We start from the raw sequence: 23,557 nt of genomic DNA on the forward strand, positions 1-23,557 counted from the left end.
GTGACTTTTCTAACAATAATCCTTATCAAGCACCCTTTAAGCCTAACTCGATAAATAAGAAATACGTTATTTTAAAATTGAAGACTGTAAGTAGAATATTTGAATAGAAAAGACACGGGGGATTGGTATAAACTGACATAATCAATCACATGCACATATACTTGTACCAAACTGGGCCAAACATGAAAAATAAATAGCTTTAGAAGAGGTCAAAACGCAAATAGCAAACACTTGTGACCCACTTCAGATCAGAGGAATGATCTCACATTTTTCCATCGATCTATATTTTTCATTTAAAATTTGAGGACGCTCCTAACTTTCCCACATTCCTATAACAACATTATGATTAAAATCCTTACCCCATCAGGTGAGTGGAAAGAAAAGAAGATCCTCACTCTGTTATATTATTTGATCTGCTCAAAGTCCTCATTACTTTAAAGCCTAAAAGTTTGGTAGGCCTATCTGCATATTCTCAAGCTGATCTGATCCTCACTTTGACTTCCATTTTTTCTTTCTTTCTTTTTAAGTTAACACCTTTCATTTCTCACCTCCTTCATTAACTTTTACGTAAAACAATTTAATACCATATACATTACACTTGTCATGCTACAATATTTTGTTATGAATACGAGACTTCGGGCTCCGTATATGGCGAGTCCGATCAGTTTAATAGATTCGCATTTTTAATGGGTTGAATAAATTTAGTTTATAAATAAATGTTCTTTTTTAATTCATATCCATTTTGTGAAATTTACGGTTAAATTGATTATAAGTTCGCAAATCAAATAATAATATTTTCAAAAAAAAAAAAAAAAAAAATAGGCTCATTAATTGTGTAGTTTACAAGTTTCATCAACTGACTCCTAGACCTGAACTCATATAACCATCCATTGAAATTCAATCACACAATTACACTATAAATCTAAACCAACTCTAAATGTAAGTGTTTTATATTCTCCTACAAAGACTTGAGTTAAAGATGGAGTAAATAATCCATAATTTTACTTAAAATCTTTAAAGAGATGAATAAATTTGATTGATTTTGATTTTACATGAAAATTTGTGTTGTCATAATTTAAACTTTTTATAATAAAAAATGTAAATATGAATAAAAAATCTGGCACACTATATTAAGATAACCATATTAACCAATGATTACGTGAAAATAATTCATATACTTAACTTCGTAAAAATCGAAATTGAATATGGTCAGTTAGCTTATACACCGTTAATAAAAACCTTCCCAACATTTTACTTTCCTCGTATTCTCAACATCATGACGAACGGCGGAAGCAGAATATCTAATACCAAAATAATGCATCTCTGAGTCATATGTTGATCAAGTTTGGCAGCAAATTCTACGTATTGCATCTAGCTGCATCGATTTTTGATATGTACAGATCGAGGCCTTCCATTGTCTCAAAAGACTATACTCACATTAATATTTCTACACTGCAAATTGATACTAGTTTAGTCTTATATTATTATATTGTTAGATAAAGTGATACAATAACCGAGTAAAGCAAAAGAGAAAAGATAAAAATTTCGATTATTCTTTGAGTTTAATGGTTTTGTACTCGGTGTAAACAAATTTATCCTGTCTATTTATAAAAAAAAACTATTGAAAATATAACTTTTTAACTAATTTCTATAAAAATATTTGTAATTCGATAATAGTATAAAATAATTTTCAAAAACTACTCTTATCAAACAATATTTTATGAAACACAATAACAATTTAAGATAGAAAACAAACAAGCTCTATATTTGTTTACTTTTAAAAATAAAGAGACTTATTTATTTAAGAAAATTGAAAGAATAAATTGCATATATATATATATATATATATATAGATAGATAGATAGAACAAAAGTGTAATTGAGAGATCAATTTTTGAAAAAGCTAATCAGAAAAGAGAGAAAAGTATATAACATGGTTGTACAAAGTACACAGCATGGCTTGAAAATCTCGTACCTTCATTGTATGTCTCGAAGCTCTACCGAGCACTGAATACTGATAGGTAATTAATTAACAAACCTATCTCATCTTTTTTTATTAATAAAAGACCATTAATATAATACTTATAGGAATAACCCTTTTTGTTAAAAAAAGAAAAAAATTAAGAGTTGGATTACCCTATACCTATACAAGGTCTAGAAGATCAACAACCTTAATAAATCTTTACGGTATGACTAATATTACGTACCTACCAACGAATTAACCTAGAACCAATGTTATGATTACTGATATAATTTTCACCTAATATTATGAATATGTGAGAAGATCGAAGTTAAAAATAATAATTTGAATGAATGAGTTTTTTTTTTCTTGAAAACAACATCTCATATATTGATAAAAATTAAAGAAGAGGTTATACAAAAGTTCTACACAGAATAGAATAGAGACCCCGAAAAATAAAGTTGTCTAAATTCAAAAGGATATACATCAACGACCTACTAGCTAACTCTCCATAGAAAAACTAGAGTTTAATGAATTTGACACCAATTATTAAAGATGTTATTATGGATTAAACTTCATTTTGATGATTTACTAAATTTTTGAGTTTAAAAGTTTCTTAAGTTTGTTTTCTTATTTTTAATGTAATTTTTATATTTTATTTTAATTAAATAAGTTTAGATAATTTTTCATATTTTTTAGGTCAATTTTGTGTGATTTTAGGCTTTCTAGTAAAAAATAAATGTTAGTGAAAATTTATTTCCTAATAGAGCTTAGTAGAAAATTACTACATATAAGTGAGAGGTTATATGTCTTAATCTATAAACAAAACCTTTTGTAATCATTTAAGACAGATTTGAATATTAATCACATTTTAAGTTTTCTATTATGAGGATTTTTTCTTTTGTTTTTTGATAAGAACTTTAAGTGTTGATTTTATTAGTAAGTCGTAATTAGGATCATACTTTTTTTTATAACTTTAGTTCTATTGACAAGTTGTAGTTAGGGTCAAGTTCTTTTTTATTTCTTTACCTATTTTCAAGATCTTGCATTATAAAAATTGTATCAATTTATTTAAATATAGGTTAGAAGTATTTTTTAAAATTATTTTACGAAAAAATAAAGAGTATTTTTTTAGTAAAGCAACTTTCAAAAATATTTTTAAGCATGGCTTAATTATACTTTGGGTCCTCCTAATTTAGTGTAGGAGCAATTTTTACTGAAATAAATTTTAAAAAAAAAAAATACCAAAACAACACCTGTTCCAATTTATTTACAAAAGTAGCACCTTTTACTGTTCACACTCAGAATTTGATTCCCGGGGAATCAAATTCTGAACTTCAATTTTTTTTTGTTTTGTTTTTTGTTCAGAATTTGGTTTCCGGGGAATCAAATTATGAGTAGTGTTTAAATTTTTTTTTTCTTTTCTGTTTGTAGTTCAGGTTGTGTGTTAATAATGTTACAACTGGAACGGTCCGTTCTCCAAGCAGAATGGGCCGTTCTGCTTGCACGCGTAGTCTGTTAATTTTGAAACTGGAACGTCCAAGCAGAACAGCCCGTTTTGATCCATTCGTCATGTGTGTATTTTTGCATCCGGAACGACCCGTTCTAAAAGGAGAACGGGCCGTGCTGCGAGTGCTACATGGAGAACGGGCGTTCTGAAAGGAGAACGGAGCGTTTTGGATCCAGTTTTACACCATGCTCAGATCCAAAACGCAAAAAAAAAAATTAAAAATTCTATTTTAGTGAAAAATTCTCGCTGCGATTGATATCAATACCCTTTTCATTTTGTTTTCAATGTTATTTGAATTTAAAATTTTTAAAATTTGAATATTAAATAATTTGACATGTAAGAAATTAAATGATATATAATTAATATTTATTTAGCATAAAATTCACATCATTAACGTCTGTTAAATTTTGGATGGTAAATTATTTGTAGGACTAAAATTGCCCTTATTTAAATTTATGGACCAAAATTAAACAATTCAAATTATGAGGACCAAAATTACTCATACACTAAATTAGGAGGACCAAAAGTGCAATTAAGCCTTTAAGCTTTTATCTCTAAACAAGTTCTATGATGATTATTGATAATTATATCGACTATATTTATTTAATTTTTAATTGTAATTGTTAATGAATATTAGTGTGTTATTAAACTTATATATATTATGACATTTATAAATAAAATTTAATTTTTAATATTATGAAATCACAAATATTTTTTTTAATATTGTTTATTATATTGCATTAAAAATAAAACATATTATTGAATTATTTTATAATAACTCGTTTAAAAGTCATTCCTAAAAATTTGTTTGGATAAAATTTTCAATAAGTACTTAATTATAGGATAAAAATAATTAAACAAACTTTTTCAACAAATTAAAATCAACCTATAACCCCCTTAAAATCAACCTAAGTTGTTGTAAAATAAAAAATAAAAAAAAACTTAGATAAGTTAGACAAGAAAACTTGTACATGCATGTTAATAGTTAACCAAGAAATTTAATTCATTTTATTTTTAGTTTTAAAATATTTATTAGGAAATTTTACCAAACAGGACTTCTGATTAGTTTAAAATGTAAATTTTTATAAAAATTAATTTTTATTGATAAATATTTGAATACGATTTAAAAAGAAGAGGAAAAGGTACTAGGGTCATTTTCTTGGTGAATTATGGAAAATTGAAGACAAAACCAGAGTGGTGGCAATAATTGGCTCAACAGGAATATGAGTACTGGGCAAAGCTTATGAGTACGTGGTAAATGCAAGCAAAGGCATTCAATCAACAACTCAATAATGTTAAAATAAATTATTTGATTATATAACTTTGGTAGCAGTCATTTGATTTCACATGCTATTGCATGGATGACCCTCGTACTTATATGATATTATATTATCCATGCCAAAATACAGTAATCTATGACAAACAAAAGTTCTATGAACAGTTAGATCAGTGCAGTGAAGAAGAGATGGAAAACACGTAGGCTTAATATTGTTCTTTTTATTATAACTGTTCCATTTTAGTTCTTAAAATTTTAATTCAGTAATTTTAATTTTTAAATATTATATTTATATGATTTTAATTCATCAAATATTATAATTATATAATTTTTTATTTATTTAAATTATATATATTATGATGTCAAAAAAGATTATATATTATAATTTTTAATCATGTATTAAGTGATATATATATTTATTATTACTAATATATAATTTAAATAATAAAAATTTGTATAATTATAACAATTGAGATATTAAATCATATAATTATAATACTTTACAAACTAAAACTACTCAACTAAAAATTGTGAAATCAAAATTATATAACTGTAATATTTTAAAATTTGAAAGAATAAAATAACGTAACTATTATAATTAAAGAATAAAAATGTATTTAAATTTTATTGTTGTTATTATGATATTTGTGGATAAAAATAAGTTCCAGTGTGACGGGTAGTGATCATGGTGATGCCTCTTGGTGCAATATTTTGTTTCCTTTGATGCATGACATGACATGAACAATATACAAAAGGATGGAATAATTATAGAATATTAAGCAGGGATTATTACAAGACGATTGTTATGTTGGATGGATCATTTGCTTTCGTAGGATATAATAAAAACGTAAAAACAGAATAACATTGTGAAAAAAGAAGTGACTGGTGAGACAAGGACGTGGTATTATGACATTCAATTGTTGTGTTTGGTGTGTACCAATCATGGCATTGGACCCCCCACTTTTAAATCACGTTACCACCCCCGATCAATATAATGCTGCTGATATTCATATTTCAGTACCAAAATAATGTCTCTGTTTCATAAAATACCCTTTTAATTATTGAGAAGTAGTCTATTTTATTATACTCTTTAAGACATGTAATTTTATTGTATTAATATTCAAAAAAAAATAATATTCAAGAAAGTGAGTTGAGACTTGAGTGTGTGGTGGAAATGTCAACCCATAACCCATTAACTCCGTGCAAGTATCATATGGTAAAATTATTCTACGGATTAACTCTGATTTCTCAATCTGTCTGTTCATGTATGTAAGTTTTCAAACCTATATCTATTATCTAAGTACTTGAAATACCAGGTACATTCTCGTTTTTCCACTGATTTATTATTCTTCTCAATTTATTTTGTGAACACAATTTTTTTGATATTTGAGACTTGAATTAATTAATTATCTTCAAATTTGTATGTGGCTAAATTCAGAAGCCACATATATAAGAAGATATAAAGAATAGACAGCTATCAAGTGTGTGACCTTATGAGTGAGACAATTGGCAATGACACCTCACACGTATTTGCTGATTGGTACATATAGGGTATCTTTACGATGTTATTGGCTTTCATAGGTAGGTCTATGCATTTCATTTCATGTTTGTTCTCTCACTCGATTAGTTTTAGAATATCAGTACGTAGCTTTAACAGGATTTCTTGTTCGACATCAATCTTTTCAAAGCTCCATGATTCATAATAATATAATAATTTATATCTATAACCTATTTTATATATATAAAGAGGATATTTCATTTTCATGTATATATATATATATATTAACAATTTTGTTCTTATAAATAATAACTAACTCTTAGGCTTTGTTTGGATTTGAAGATGGAAAAGGGGGAGTGGAAAAGGAAAGATTTGAAGAGAAAGTAAGTGGAAAGTGAGGTTGTTTGGATTAAGGGAAAGTGAGTGGAAAGTGTAGAGAAAGTTTGTGAAAGTTTGTGAATGAATTGATTGATGTGATAGATAGAAATAAATTTTTTAATTGATAATTATGTAAAATTACTATTTTGCCCTTAAGTTAAAAAAAATATAATTAATTTAGTTAAAAAATAAATATATAAATTTTAATTATAAAATTATAAAATATTAATTAAAAATAATTTAATTTAAATATTTACTTTAAATTTAATGATAGATAAAAATTAAAAATTTAATAGATGAATATATAATTTATACTTTTATCCTTGGATTAAAAATGAGTATAATATTATTTATTGTAAATAAGTATAATTTTTAAAAAATAATAAATAATAAAAATAATAATAAATATTAAAAAAATAATAAGAATCATAATAAATAATAATGATACTAATTATAATAAAATAATATTAATATTAATAAAAATAAAAAATATTATTATTTTAAATTTATAAACATGTATTATTTTATTTTTTTATATATTTTCACTTTTTATATTAATATTTAAATAAATATTTAATTTATATATATAAATTAAATAAATATTTAATTTATATATATAAATTAAATATTAAATATATATATTATATATTAAATATTAAATATTTAAAAATATATATAAATTAAATATTAATATTAAATAATTATATTTAATTTAAATTATTATATATTAAATATTAATATTTTATATATATATAATCGATTACGTTATATATATATATATAACATAATCGATTATATATAACATAATCGATTATGCTATATATATATACAGTATAATCGATTATGCTGTATATATATATACAGCATAATCGATTATGCTGTATGTATATATACAGCAGCATAATCGATTATGATATATGTATATATATACAGCATAATCGATTATGCTATATGTATATATACATAATCGATTATGCTGTATGTATATATAGCATAATCGATTATGTTTCGTTTTCTGTTGTTTTTGCATGTATGAAGTAGGGATATTTTTGAATTTTCACAAATCTTACGTGTCTTTCACCTCTTTTATTCTCTTTTGTGCGAGGAGAGTAATAGTGTTTCCTCTCTTCTTTTTTCGCCTTTCTTTCGTTCTAAATCAGGGGAAACAAACGGAAACTTTCCACGCCTTTCTTTGTTCGTGTACAGTACTCTCCCGGAAACAAACACTACCTTAGGGAGCAATTAGTAGAAAGAAAAAAAATCATGTCCAGAATAATGTTTTCTCGGAATCATAAATGATTCAGGATTTTTTTAATAATTATCATGAATAATTAAATGTATTTGATTGTTGATATAAAATAATTGGTAAATAATATTTTTTTTAATTTAGAAATATGATTTATGAAAATTATAAATCTTATCATGATTATAGTAATCATGGAAATTTATTTGATTGATTATAAATATTTTTAAAAAATATTTATAAATATTATCAAAAATATTTTTTTACAGTATTAAATAAGTAAATAAATTGTATTAAGAAAATAGATAAAGATAATATGATATTTATACCACATTAAAAAAAATATCTTGGAAAAGTTAATTTCATATACATATCCTCATATGAATATTTCCTTACAAAATCTATGCAAAAATCATTATCACAAAATAATGTTCTTACAAATGTAACTTTTTAAATAACAAACTAAATACAAGAATATGCATATAGCGGTAGTTTTAGGTTTTTTCCCCATCATTAAAGACAAGTAAATGATTATCCAATGGAAATGATTTTTGGTTAAGTACAATTATAATTTTTTTCATCGTAATATTTTTATAAAAAAAATGAACATTCCAAATTAGGACTAATACAGGTAAGGTAATGAAGAGTTTAGAAATTGAGTCACTTTAACGGAGGTAATGCAGGATCATGGTTGAATATTGGAAGAACATTACAATACTTGGGAAAAGTGTAGTGGCAGGGTAGTGGGAATCTGGAGAATTTTGCTTACCCAAGAAAAAGTTATTTGTAGCGTTAATTAGACAAGGGAACGTAGAGTTTGGTTGAATATGTGAGAATTTTAAGTGAATAAAAGGCAAGAGAATTAGACAAAAAGTCAGAAATGTGATGTAGTCATATAGATGTATCTGAGACATGTTGCATCTGTTCCTCTGTATGTCTAAGCAAAGCAAGTGTACATAACGTTACAAACACAGTGCATGTTGGGTGGAGATGGTGGTGTCTCTGCCCCTTTCATAAACAATTTATATACTCTTTTTTTACGTCACTTATGCAAATTTTAAAATTATACAAATGAAATAGTTTTATATTCACCAAAACACTTTTTTAATCATCTTAGATACCAGATGAAATACAAATATTTTTTATTAGATAATCTAAATCAAAATATTTATTTAATAAATACTAATATTTTAACAGGTTCAATGCACATACATAGTTATTATATATAAATAATATTTTTTATTAGATAAAATTTTTATTTATTAATGATTTGTTTTAAAATATTATTTTTTAATTCATAAATAATTATGATAAATAAAAATTGAATTAAATAAGTTAAAATTATTTTACAATTTTTTTCATTAAATAAAAATTCCTAAAAATATTTTGGTGCAAGATAGATGTTCGTATTTAATATATCAAAAGGGTGTATTAATAGATTATGATAAAATTGGTTGTTTCTTAAAAAATAAAGTTATTTTATGATTGGAATAAATTCAAATTAACTATTTTTTTAAAACCTTTGTTAAATAACCATTAATTTTGTTAATAATAGTTTATTCAATTGATAAAGAATAAACTCGTATCCTAAAAAAAAAATGTGGATTTGATTTCTTCTAATATGAGGACATTGTTGGTAAATAATTTGTAAGTATCTATATAAGTGTTTATAAAACTTTTAATTAAGTATATTTTGATTCTAGTGAGTCTTTGAGATCTAACTCATTTAAACTTTTTATTAAAAAATAATCATTAAAAAAATTTAGATTGAGTAAAAAAAAAAGATATCTCATTAAATATATGATTGAAAAGAAGAAAAAATAAATAAATTCTTTATACCAACTTTTAATATGTAACAAACTAATCCCTATATGCTATCATGTTAATTAATCAGTACGTTTGACAACAACCGCAAATTTCACTTTTGGTGTCGTACAAAACTAAACTAAAATGCACAACAAAGAAACGCTCCAATCCCTTATAAAACAAATTAATTGCAATAGGTGTTTTTGTAAGTAAGTCATCAAGCAAATGTCCTTGGATTTCAAGAGTGGCGTAAATTTCAAATGAGTAGATGGGAGGGTTTTTCTGTTTAGAGGACTATCTCTAAAGTATGTTTTATTCTCCTTTCCCTTTCCTACTTCTGTTTTTGCCTTTTTAAGCAACTAGTATTAGTAATGAGATGGCTCTGCATTTCATTTTTTGAGCTGCCTGTAATATTGACTGCTATTAGCTTTCTACAATGTTAAGTTAGTTATATTATACTAATGTCAGTCATGAAATTTAATTCATCATTTTTAATAATTTTTTTATCAATGAAACCTTGTTTTAAGAGATTGGATTTATACAAACTAACAACTTGTTAATGATATGTTTTAGAGTTGAATCATACTAAATTATAAAAATTAAATAGTGTTTATAAAAAAATTAAGCTAAATTAATTTTGTTTAATTCTATTAAAATTACAGTGTCAACATCAAATTTAAACATAAGATATATACTACTCTAAGGGGGGTATATTGGATTAGGATTTTAAAGGACTTTTTTAGTTAAAAAAAATCTTGCGGATTTTAAAAGACTTTGCAGGATTTTCATGACTTTTAAGATTTTGCAGGATTTTACAAGACTTAAAATCAGGATTTTAATGGATTCCGCAAGACTTTTAAATCAGGATTTTAATGGATTTTGTAGAATTTTCGTGGATTTTTGACATTTGATAAGATTTCAAAAAAATTTCATACATTCAAATTTAAAAAGTCAAAGACAAAAATAATAAAAAATAATAATGTCTAGATAAATAATAATAATAATAATTCTCCATAATATCTTATCCTTTTAAATAACATTCACCCACATATCCATTGGCGGAACTTGAAAAAATATTTTAGGGGTGCCAAATTATTTATATATATATATATAATTATAAATTAATTTTTTTATTAGTTAAAAAAATAATAGAATTTCTCTTTTTTTTAATTTAATTTTTTAGTTTTATTATAATTAATGATATAATAATATATAAATATAATATTAATATATATATATATATATATATATATATATATATATATATATATATAAAAGATTTAGAAAAGTTTGGGGGAGCTGTGGCTCCCCCCTGTCACTACCAAGATCCACCACTGCACATATCTATAGTTATACTAGTCCTCCAAGCATTAGTATTTTTTTGCTCTTGCTCTTGGATTTAAATAATAGGTTCAAAAGTATGATCTTCATTAACTGGTAACGTTAAAGATGAAGGCTCATCCACCACTTTAATTGAAAATTCATCAGAACGACATTCTTTACGTAGAAAGTTATGTAGTGCTGCACATACTAACACAAGTTCTACTTGTGTCTTAAATAAAAATGGAGGTGCTGACTTAAAAATTGTGAACCTTGATTTAAAAATACCAAATATTTTCTTGATCACATTCCTTAAAGACGCATGACGAAGATTGAACAATTCTTTCTCATTTTCAGGATCATTACTCTGACCTGCAAAATCTTGTAGATGATATCTTACACCTCGAAATGGAGCTAAAAATTGGCGTCGATTAGGAAATTCACAGTCCACCAAAAAAATATTTACCTAATTACATATGCAATATATATAATATTAGTATAATAATAATAATTATATATAATTATTATTATTATTTAAAGAATAAGCATTTATATATATAGAATATATATATATATATATATATATATTATTTTAGTTATATATTATATGATAATTTCTAACGATATTTATAAATGTAAATTATTCTAACAAATATTTTAACAATATTTCATCTTTTAAAAAATAAGCTAATGAAGACATAAATCCTAAACCCTAAAAAATTAGATACTGCAATGTCTTATGTTAGTTTTTTTTTTTTTTTTTAAATATAAAAAAGTCCTAATTTCACAATATAAAAATAAAAAGAAAAATTCATAGTAAAAAAAATAAAATGATTGTTGAGTCGTAAAAGAAGGGGGATAAAAGTAACAAACTTAAGGGAATGAGAGAAATCGCAGTTTTTATGCTGAGAGGGTTCTTTCCCCAACTAAGATTCATTTTCATCTCATTCTACTCACAAAAACCCTAACAAATTCATCTTATATATATATATATATATATATATATATATATTTTAAAGATTATGATATCAATTTCATCTTTCACCTTTTTCTTTTCTTGACGTGTGTTATAAAAAAAATTATCAGTTAAAATTTCAAGCATTTTTTTTGTGTTATATAAAGGAACAAATTCAACTACATAAAATAAAATAAAACAAGTCAATTAAAGAGAACGAACAGAAAAATAGAACAAATCAATGACACTATCATTTACATATCAGAGTTTCACAAAATAGGGGAATGAGATGAGAACAGTACTACAATATTATAATGAGCAATGAACAATAATGCAATATTATTAACAGAGAAAAAATAGAGAAGACAGGAGCATAAAAAAAAAAGATGAAAAACTCACTTGAAAATTCTTGAAAAGTCACTTTAAACAATTCTTCAAAATTCGATGGGTTTGGATGTGATTGTTTTATGAATTTGGTATTTATAGATAATACTAGAAAATCCTTCAAAATTCCTCTCACACAACAATACTTTAAAATCCTTATATTTTTGAATATCAATGAATTAATTTTAAATTGTAAAAAATCTCAAATGAATATCAATAGATTTTAATGGACTCTTTAAAAAATCTTTAAAATTCAGATTGAATACCACTGAATTGTTTTTAAGTGACATAAAATCCTGATTGAATACTAATGAATTTTTTTACTAAAAAAAAATCTTTTAAAATCCTACGAAATCCTAAACTAATACACCTCCCTAAGTTTCTACCACTAGAATTATCCTAATAGTTCTACTAAATTGAATAGTTTAAGAGTTACAAAAATTGAACTGAATTTTTTTATAAAAAAAAACTAAATCAAATCATACAAATCGAACTATTCTTATGGAAAGGCGAAAGTTTTCTTACTTTTAATGTCTCTTCTATGTCTGTCTCTCACACAGATATTTATAATTTTGTATTTTCATTTGAGGTATTCTTAAATAATAACAACTATTTCCACGAGATATTTGCCACTATATGTGGACAATTCTTTGGTATTTTATTAGAAACGGATTTGATTGAGAAGGATAGTTTTATTTGGACGATAAAATAAAAAGGAAGTTGTGGAACTTATTTAATAGAGGAGTAAAACAAATTAAAGCGCCTGTTACATTTGTATTGTTTTAAATTATTTTAAATATTTATAACTTTCATTAGTTCAAAATGTTTTATATTTTAAAAATATTAAAAGCCCTTATTCATTTTGTTTCGGTATGAAAAATGTATTTAATCTGTTAAAGTCTGAAATTTTCAAAATATGTAATCTGTCTCTTAGCTCTGTGGTACAAGTCTTAATCTGCATTTATGGGTCATGAGATTATCAAAATTTATTTAAAATTTTTTGAGATGATTGTAGTCGCATTTTGGTATTCAAAAGTGAAGTATTAATTATTCTCATAATTTAAGGATGCAAAATGTAATGTATTTATTTACACTTACTAATATAGAAAAGAAATACTTTTTATATAATTGCTTTTCGTTTTCATAAATTTTGGACGATTATATTCTTAATTATTAAAAAAATTTAACAATCATTATTGATCAATTTTAAATAATCATTCACACTATTTTATTTATTTATTTTATTTTAAAAAATATTTAGTGTTATTGAGTGTCAATTTTCTCCTAGTGACTAATAATAGTCTTTTGGTAATATTCCAATCGGATATGCAATCGAGATCGTCCCATTAACTAAGGGTGTTTATGGATCGTCTTTTTTCGATCCAAATCGAACCGAACCGTTTTATAAAAGTGGATCGGTTAACTGATCCATTTTTTATAAAGTGGATCGGTTCAGTTTTTTTAAATTATGGATCGATTTTTTTTTTTTAATTTTAATCGGTTCGGTGCGGTGCAGTTATTCACTTTTTACTCGTATATGGATCAGTTTTTTTTTTAAACTGAAGCGGACCGAACCGATCCACTTTGTAAAAATGGATCGGATAACTGAATCGGTTTTATAAAGTGGTTCAGTTCAGTTTTTTTTCAAAATGGATCAGATTTTTCAATACGGATCGGATCGGTTATGGATCGGTTCGAATCAATTTGAATTTTTTGCACACCCCTATCATTAACAAAATAGGAAGAGAATACACTTCTCTTTCAACTTCAAGTGCATGGTGCATATAAGCTTATAAAAATCAATTTCTCGAAAAAATATGAGAAGGGGTGGAGGTACATTTCTCTTCCATCCTATAGCATATAACATGTAGTATAAGTATTCATGAGTTGAGTTAGTTTGAGTTTTTAGTGAAAATTCATTATGAATCAATTATATATAATTGATTTAGATTAATTCAAATTTTATAATTTTTAAACTTGAATCGAATTAATTTGATATTGATTGAATTAGTTTGGTACGGGAAATTTTTACTTAAATAATATTTTTTTTAAAAAAAAATACAAAAGTATCAACTGTGCAGGTTTATTTACCAATGTAGAACTGTTTACTGTTCATGCTCAAAATTCGGTTCCCGGGGAATCGAATTCTGAGCTTCAAAATCTTATTTTTTTTGTTTTTTCAACTCAGAATTCGGTTCCCGGGGAACCGAATTCTGAGTTATTTTAAATTTTTTTTTCGTGTTTCTGGCCCATTTTGGGCAACTTTTGGAAGTGGAACGGCCCGTTCCGTAAGCAGAACGGGCCATTCTGCTTAAAGACACAGAGGTCTTTTTTTTTAAAATTAAAACGGGCCCAGAACGTCCCGTTCCAGAGTAAAAATTTTAACATGTTTTTGAATCTGGAACGGCTGTGGAACGGCCCGTTCCGGAGGACGTTTTCAGGAAGTAGACCTTGGTTTGAAACGGGCCGTTTTGGTTTTGGAACGGCCCGTTCTGAGCAAACAGTAAAAAAAGATTAAATTTTTTATTTTTTATTTTAAAAAAATAATAATAAAGTTAACAAAAATTATAATAATATCAATTAATCAGGATTCAATTTGATGGTGAAATGTTATAATTTGACCCTTAATTTTTTAAATTTAATTTATAACAAAATATATTATTTTAATAAAATTGATTGAATAGTTAAAATTTTATCCGATAATTATATTGTTGGAGATAATATATTCCCTATAGTTCAGAGATAATTGTACGTTTTAAGCGCAAGATATTATCTTAAGTGATTGTTTAAATATATTATTTTAATAAAATTGATTGAATAGTTAAAATTTTATCCGATAATTATATTGTCTGAGAGAATATATTCCCTATAGTTCAGGGATAATTGTACGTTTTAAATACAAGATATTATCTTAAGTGATTGTTTAAATATATTATTTTAATAAAATTGATTGAATAGTTAAAATTTTATCCGATAATTATAGTCGGAGAGAATATATTCTCTATAGTTCAGGGATAATTGTACGTTTTAAACGCAAGATATTATCTTAAGTGATTGTCTAAATATATTATTTTAATAAAATTGATTGAATAGTTAAAATTTTATCCGATAATTATAGTCGGAGAGAATATATTCCCTATAGTTCAAGGATAATTGTACGTTTTAAACGCAAGATATTATTTTAAGTGATTGTCTAAATATATTATTTTAATAAAATTGATTGAATAGTTAAAATTTTATCCGATAATTATAGTCGGAGAGAATATATTCCCTATAGTTCATGGATAATTGTACGTTTTAAACGCCAGATATTATCTTAAGTGATTGTCTAAATATATTATTTATAGCTGATATTAAATGTTTCTTAACTTCTAAACATTAATATTAAATATTATTTCATGAATCCTGATTAATTGATATTATTATAATTTTTATGTTAATTTTATTATTTTTATTTTAAAAAAAAAATTTAATCTTTTTTTTACTGTTTGCCCAGAACGGGCCGTTCCAAAATTCTGAGTTGAAAAAACAAAAAAAATAAGATTTTGAAGCTCAGAATTCGGTTCCCCGTGAACAATAAACAGTTCTACATTGGTAAATAAACCTGCACAGTTGGTATTTTTGTAATTTTAAAAAAAAATATTATTTAAGTAAAAATTTCTTTGGTACGGATCATTGAATATTTAATATTTTTTAAAGTAAATTAAAAAAATATTTTTTATTATAAATATTTTTTTAATATTAATTAAATTGATATATTGTAAAAAATTAACAAAATTAATAGGCTTATAATATATTTTTTCTTAAAGTGAATTTCAAATTTATTATAATATGCAAAAAATTATCAATATATCACTGATATAGTTCTTTTTATTTCTTTTAAGTATTTAAAGAAATGAATGATTTTTTTATATATTATAATACAAAATCATACTCAAAATAATCAAAATAATACATATATATTAGTTATTAACCAAATAAAAATAAAAAAATTATAATATATAAATTAATTAATTTGATTTAATTTTTAAATATGTAAATTTAATTTTCAAATCAATGAATATCAAATTTAATTAGTTTGATTCAAGTTAAATCTAAAAACAAATCTAAATTAATTTAATTCAAATTATTAAATTCTTTAAATTAATCTGATCCGATTGTACAAGCTATATAGACGTTGATTTCTCGGCAACATATCGAGAAAGATTGAATACATTTCATATTAGAAAGATAATTCTATTTCAATATTATGTTATACTTTTACTTTGTGTTTATCAATTATACTTTATCAGTCTTTCCTCTCTTTCTCATTAGATATGTATTTATATACTATTCATATAAGTAGTAAAAACATTTATTTTAATTATCTTATCTTTATAGTATTTTTACTTTATAATTCCTATAACTAAAAATATTTTATTTTAGTTACTACATAATACACAAACTACTAATATTTTCTTTTAATCCCTACATAATATATATATATATATATATATTGTTTTTACTTTTTTTTTATCTTTACAATTCCATACATTTTACCTTTTAATTTCTATATAAATTCAGGTAATTGACTAAAATTTATGAAATTATAAAACCAAAAAACTAATTAAATCATTTAAAATTATCATTTATTTTTCTTAAGTTGTTTATAATTATAACTTTATATTACAATTCAAATTATTTATTATAAATTTAAAATAAAATTTACATAAAAATATTTATTTTTTATTTTTGATTGTATCAAATGCTTATTTCTCCTAATACGTTAAGATAAAATACTTATAAGAGAAAATCATAAAAAATTTATTTAATTTTCATATATAATGTTGATGAAATAAAATATTAAATAAATTTAAATTTTTTAAAAATTAAAAATTTAATATATATTAAAAAAATTAAATTGTTAAAATTTAATATAAAATAACTAAGACTTTGAGTGGATTTCTTGTGGGGTTGTTTATTTAAAAAAAGAAGTTGTTTTTGTTGAGCGATAAGATGTGAATTTTCAAATTACGTGTTGTAGTAGAAAAAGGAAAGAAAATTGTTACGGACTTGTAATTCCGATGACTTGATTGAGGTTGAGGCAATGGAATTCCTGGTTAGTATTTTATAATAAAAAAATCAGATAGTTGTAACCGAAACAAATGGAAACATAGAGGCAGGCAGGCGTCAAACTTGAATTTTCAAGCTTCCAAAGTAGAATCCGTACGGTCTTATGTTATGTTACTACTTAGCCACGACGAAACTGGGTTGAAAAAAAAGTAATAAATAATAATAATAATAATAATAATAATATACTTTGTGTATGAAAAGAGAGGTAGAGAAGCTGAAAAGACAAAAATAAATAATGCACTAGAAAATAGAAAAATAATATTAAATGAGGTGAAGCAAGTGTTTTTAGATAATGGTAATGAATAATAAGAGACAAGGGCGACTGTAAAGTAAAAATTTAATTTGAATTTAGTTGGAGAAAAAGCGTGATGGCTAACACCGACGCAGAAGTGAGAAGACGAGAGAGAGAGAGAGAGTAGTGCGGTGTTTTAATTAAATTTAAAAAAAAAAAGAAATGAATGGGGAGAGTGAGAAATAGAAACGGACGAGAGAGTGAGTGCTGGCAAAAGATTCCCTCATTCATTAACATTAACATTCACATTCACATTCACATTCACGAATCACAATCACTTCCTACTTCCTACTTGCCCAGTAACTGTACTCTTTCTTTCCTTCCTTTGTGCGGTGTTGATTTGATTAGAATTAGAAACCCTAAGAGGAAAAGGAAATAATCGGTAGGATGGGGTGTGGCAGCTCGAAGCTGGACGATCTCCCAGCGGTGGCTCTGTGCCGGGAGCGGTGCGCCTTCCTGGACGAAGCAATTCACCAGCGCTACGCACTCGCCGCAGCTCACATCGCATACATAAACTCTCTCAAAGCAATTGGAGAGTCTTTGCACCGTTTCATAAACCAAGACAGAGAAAGGGAAAATGGGAAAGAAGCCATTCCCTCTCCATCCCCATCCCCATCCCCATCCCCCTCCCCCCCTCACAAAACCCAACTCTCCAAACACGCCTCTCCCTCCGGCTCCGACTCCGACTCCGGCTCCCACCTCCACTTCCACTCGGACTCCGACGACCTCTCCCTCCACCACTCCCCCCAAGCCACATACTTGAACATGAATTACATGAAGAAGAAACCCACGCCCTCAATTGTGTACCAGCAGAGGCCCATGAGCCCCCAAGCTGTCTACGTCGGAGAGTCCTCTTCCTCTTTCTACCCTTACCACTACCCTTACCCTTACCCTCCCGACCCCTACCACGGATCTTCCTCTCCGCCACGCGCCCCTTCCAAGCCCCCTCCGCCTCCCCCCTCCCCTCCCAGGGCCTCCACTTGGGACTTCCTCAACTTCTTCGACACCACTGACGACAAGTTCTACCCCCACACCCATTTCGCCGCCACTCCCAGCCGCGACTCCAGGGAGCTCAGAGAGGAGGAGGGGATCCCCGATTTGGAAGACGAGGATTACCACCACGAAGTCGTCAAACAGGTGCATGGGGATCAGAAGCTCGTCGACCCTCCTCTCCCGGAACAACAAGACCAAGACCCTGAGGAGGTCCAGTATGAGGTTCACGTCGTCGATAAGAAACTGCTTGCTCCCGATAACGATGCCCCCAACCCCAAGGACCACGCCGCATTCCGCTCCCGCCCACCCGTGGAGGTTGCCAGAGAGATTCAGCTTCTCTTTCACAGGGCTTCCGATTCCGGTGCCCTAATCGCCAAGATCCTCGAGGTGGGGAAGCTTCCCCATAACCGAAAGCACGCAGCGTATCAAGGTGACTCCCCATAATAACTTTTTCTCTTTCATCCCTCTCTTTTTTCTCTTATTATTATTTTGCCTCACTCGCTTCCTTGGAAGCAGCTTCTTCCAAGATGTTACAAGTTGTTGCACCCTCCTTGTCCCTTGTCTCCTCCCAACCTTCTACTTCTAAAGATGCCGAATCCGCCTCCGCTGCTGCCACTGATTTTGAGCTTGATCTAGCAACCGGAGCACGCAATTTATCCTCTACACTGCAGAAGCTTCTCCTTTGGGAGAAGAAACTCTATAATGAAGTTAAGGTGTGTCACTCATCAATCTCATTCTCATTCCGTTGGGTTCGCTTTCACTGTTAAGATATTTCATGTTTGCCCAGTTCCAAAATTTCCAATGTTATCCTCTGTGAACCAGTTTAGTTCTGCTACCTGCATTCGCTTCACTTTTTGTGTGTTCTATAATATAATCTGTTTGATAGGTTGAGAGATTAAAAAAATAAAAAACGGATGACCGATCTTTTATGCGGTATTGTAACCATGTTAACCAGTGAGTGTTTACAGGCTTCCACTAAGCTTTTTTCCAAGGTTCATTTGTTTGCAGGCAGAGGAAAAGATGCGGGTCTTGCATGATAGGAAGTGTCGCAAGCTGAAGCGTTTGGATGATAGGGGTGCTGATTTTCATAAAGTTGATTCTACTAGAAGTTTGATTAAAAGCCTCTCCACGAAAATAAGAATGGCAATTCAGGTTGTTGATAAGATTTCTGTGACTATAAATAAGATAAGGGATGAAGAATTGTGGCCGCAGCTGAAGGAATTAATCCAGGGGTATGTGATATTAAAAACTTTCGTTCATGTTATTTGTGCTACTGCTAGTCCTTAATGTATCTCTGTTCATGATGGGCTAAACTGTATGTAGGGGGTGGTAAAAGAATCCCATATCAATAATCCACCAATCAATCGATGCTCAAATCAAATCCAAGCTTTCCATTTTAGAAAAACAAAATTATATGGCTTAGGTTATTGTTACTAATGGACGGTTAATAACTTATCCTTTTTTTTATTTATTTTCCCAATACATTGGATTATTAAATTAAATCATTGAAAATGGAACAAGCTGTGTTTCTTCCTGCTAGCGCTGAAAGTCAATTTCTTCTTCTTACTATTGCCTTCCCATCACTATGTGATCCACCCACAATAATCTTGCAATTACTGAAAATATAATGTACTTTTAAATAGATGGGTTGGATATACACCTTCAAAATTGATTAATGGATGGGTTGGATGGTTTTAATTAAATGAGTCATCTTAGATGAGTTGATTTTTTTCATACATTTCTAATGGATCATAACTCAATTTACCCATCCATTATAATCCAACTCAATTTCTCTAATCCATCCAATTGACACCCTTGCCTCTATATGATCACTCATCACTATATATATATATATATATATATATATTAAATACTCTATAAAAGGTTTAGGGTCAAGTTATGGGTTCTCTGTTAAAAATTGGATTTGATGTGCAGCTATTTTTGGTGCTTGTCGATTATCATTGAGGTGATATAAAATTACGTCATGCAAAACATGTGTAGAGTTAGACCAGTCACCTGGTAGTTCAATTTTTTCAACTACAATAGAAGAGGTTTGAGTTAAGTATTCTGCAGTCAAAGTAAAACTAAGCAGGCAACCACATCTAAAGGGGGAAAAGGCAATAGTATAATGAGTCAGTCACGCATTTTCTGGCCTGTTCAGTGGTACTTTCCACTTTTAGCTGTTTGTACTTGCTTCCAGTAACGGAACTAATTATGTGCTATAAAACATTAGACAGATTTAATGGAAGGGGTTATTTTTGTTATTGAGGTTCCATTCCTTTGGCATCATCACCTCTATATTTTTAACCCATATGAAATGAATTGAAATATTGATGCGCAATTTTCTGAATTTTTTTTATGGCCATGGTGAAAATGAATATCCTAAGGAAATTCAACCAACCACTTGCAATCTGCACATGCTGCTGACAGTAGCAAATACTTGTCCATATTCTAGGACCTTTTCTGATAATTTCATAAAATTTTCTATTTAATCTGGTGTCTGTTTACAACTTCCAACCATATCATCTAGATAATTTGGAAGTTCATTTGGCCAATTTCTTGATAATATTTTGCTTGAGCTAAATCAGCCAGATAAATAGTCATTTACAGGGAAATGATGCAACCCCACAAGAGTTTCTCCGAAAAATGATTTCTTTCCAATCTACAAGAGGAACATGAAAACCTCAAAATATACCCTGTCTATTTCTGTGTGAATGGATTGAGCACTTGAATTCAGTATTTGCAGTCATTCAATGCTCCATCCAGTTTTCCGTTGCACCCAAGCTGTTCTGTTGTTACCATTTCCCTTTTTTTATTCTTCACAAGTCTCTGTATTTTGAATTAATGTTCTCATTTTCTTTGAATTTGCTGACATTTTTATAATGTCCTTTTCGGTTAAGACAGACAAGTGAGATATACATTCATAGTATGGATAAATGTTTTTCCTGCCCTCATAGTAATGATATAATTATCATCTGAGAAGTTTTGTGGGGTCTATGCATAACATTCAATGAATATACCGTATGATATATCATAAACTTATTTCCAGGTTGACTAGAATGTGGAAATCCATGCTTGAATGTCATCATAATCAGTGCGAAGCGATCAGAGAAGCCAGAATACTGGGTTCCATAGGATCCAGGAAGAAGAGCGGCGATAGTCATCTTCAAGCAACCAAACAACTTGAACAAGATCTTATCAATTGGACTTTCCAATTCTCTGGCTGGATAAGTGCCCAGAAAGGTTATGTTAGAGCACTGAATAATTGGTTGCTTAAATGTCTCCTTTATGAACCTGAAGAAACACCTGATGGCGTAGTCCCCTTTTCTCCTGGTAGGATTGGGGCTCCCCAAATATTTGTAATATGTAATCAGTGGTCCCAAGCTTTGGATAGAATATCTGAAAAGGAAGTTGTTGATTCCATGCATGTCTTTACCATGAGTGTGCTTCAGATATGGGAACAAGATAAGCTAGAAATGCATAAGCAGATGATGCAGAACAAGGATCTTGAGAGAAAAGTAAGAAATATGGATAGAGATGACCAGAAGCTGCAGAAGCAACTTCAGGCGTTAGAGCGAAAGGTGATTCTGGTATCTGGGGAAGGTAAAGGTCTCTCAGTTTCTGAGAATAAGATATATCAGAGTGACAAAAGCAGTAGTCTACAGGCTAGCTTGCAGCGCATTTTTGAGGCTATGGAGAGATTTACTGATGAAACTGTGAGAGCTTATGAGGAGTTGCTACAACGGAGTGAAGAAGAAAGTGCCGCTCAAAATCACGAGAGAGTTTCATAAGGGGGTTTAGTTATTGGAAGTTGGAATCGTATCTTTGCCGTTTGCGGAGAATAGAAACTTTTGATCTCCTTCTAACTCTTCTTTACCAGAGTCTTGGGAGGAGGGGTTGGGTTTGACTTCTCACTGCACTAAGTTGCATTGGTGCTTTAGATGGCGGGATTGGACTGGGGAATTTGTTGTGAACCAAAAAGGTGTGAGGGGCACAGTTGCTTTTTGGGTACTCAGCGCTACAAGGGTAAAAGTGAAGTTGAGCTACTAAAAGACGGGGGATGGGGGGGAACCCACAAATTGGTCTTTCTTTTTCTGCATTAGAAAATAGAAATATATGTTTAGATGAAGGACGGACTCAGGTATATATAATAATATAATCCCTGCAACTGCAAGTCATATGATAGACAGGTGCTCAAATTGAAGCTTCCAGTATGATGGGCGTACAAATACAAATGGGGAATTTTTGTGATGTGCAATGGGAACAAGTCTAGTTCGCATGATGAACATAGCTAGCTGTCCCTCGGAGTGACGCACGTCACTGAATGCATGAGTGTTATTGGTTCCTGTATAAAATTATGTTCCTTTCGTAAAAAAAATTATTCGTTTTTAAGCTAAATTGCTGTACAGATTACCTATTAACACTTAGCAGGCTTAATGAAATAGCATTTTTAATAAAATATCTCTCATTGCCTATTCGGAATTTCTGTTTCTCAACTGAACTGTTCAAAGAACGAAAAAAGAAAGGGAATTGCTACGGTACCCTCAAAGATGGAGGGGTTCCAATACATTTTTCTATGTAAACTCATAAAAAATTTTAAAAAAATTAATTTAATTATAAAATGAATAATCCAAATTAACTTATAAAATAAAAATAAAATAAAATTATAGAGATTAAAATTATAAGTTTTCAATAATATTATAAAATATTAAAGAAAAAGAAAAAAATTAATAAATAGTAGAAATAAAAAGTTATTAAAATTACAATATAAAAATTCAAAATTTTAAGACAAAAAGACAAAAAATATACTTAAAAAATTATTAAAATTAAA

The 23,557-nt window shown here is 28.1% G+C and overlaps 1 protein-coding gene across 1 annotated transcript; it reads left to right on the top strand.

Moving 5' to 3' along the window:
* The first annotated feature begins 17,839 nt into the window (after positions 1-17,839).
* On the top strand, positions 17,840-23,185 carry LOC109814323 (uncharacterized). The gene is made up of 4 exons (XM_020378727.3): positions 17,840-19,156; positions 19,243-19,439; positions 19,735-19,958; positions 21,776-23,185. Exons 1-4 carry the CDS (start codon positions 18,121-18,123, stop codon positions 22,515-22,517), a joined length of 2,199 nt encoding a protein of 732 aa, XP_020234316.2. The 5' UTR covers positions 17,840-18,120; the 3' UTR covers positions 22,518-23,185.
* The last annotated feature ends 372 nt before the right edge of the window (positions 23,186-23,557 follow it).

This window comes from Cajanus cajan, chromosome 9, assembly GCF_000230855.2.
Source record: "Cajanus cajan strain Asha chromosome 9, NIPB_CcT2T_4, whole genome shotgun sequence".
Taxonomy (NCBI): domain Eukaryota; kingdom Viridiplantae; phylum Streptophyta; class Magnoliopsida; order Fabales; family Fabaceae; genus Cajanus; species Cajanus cajan.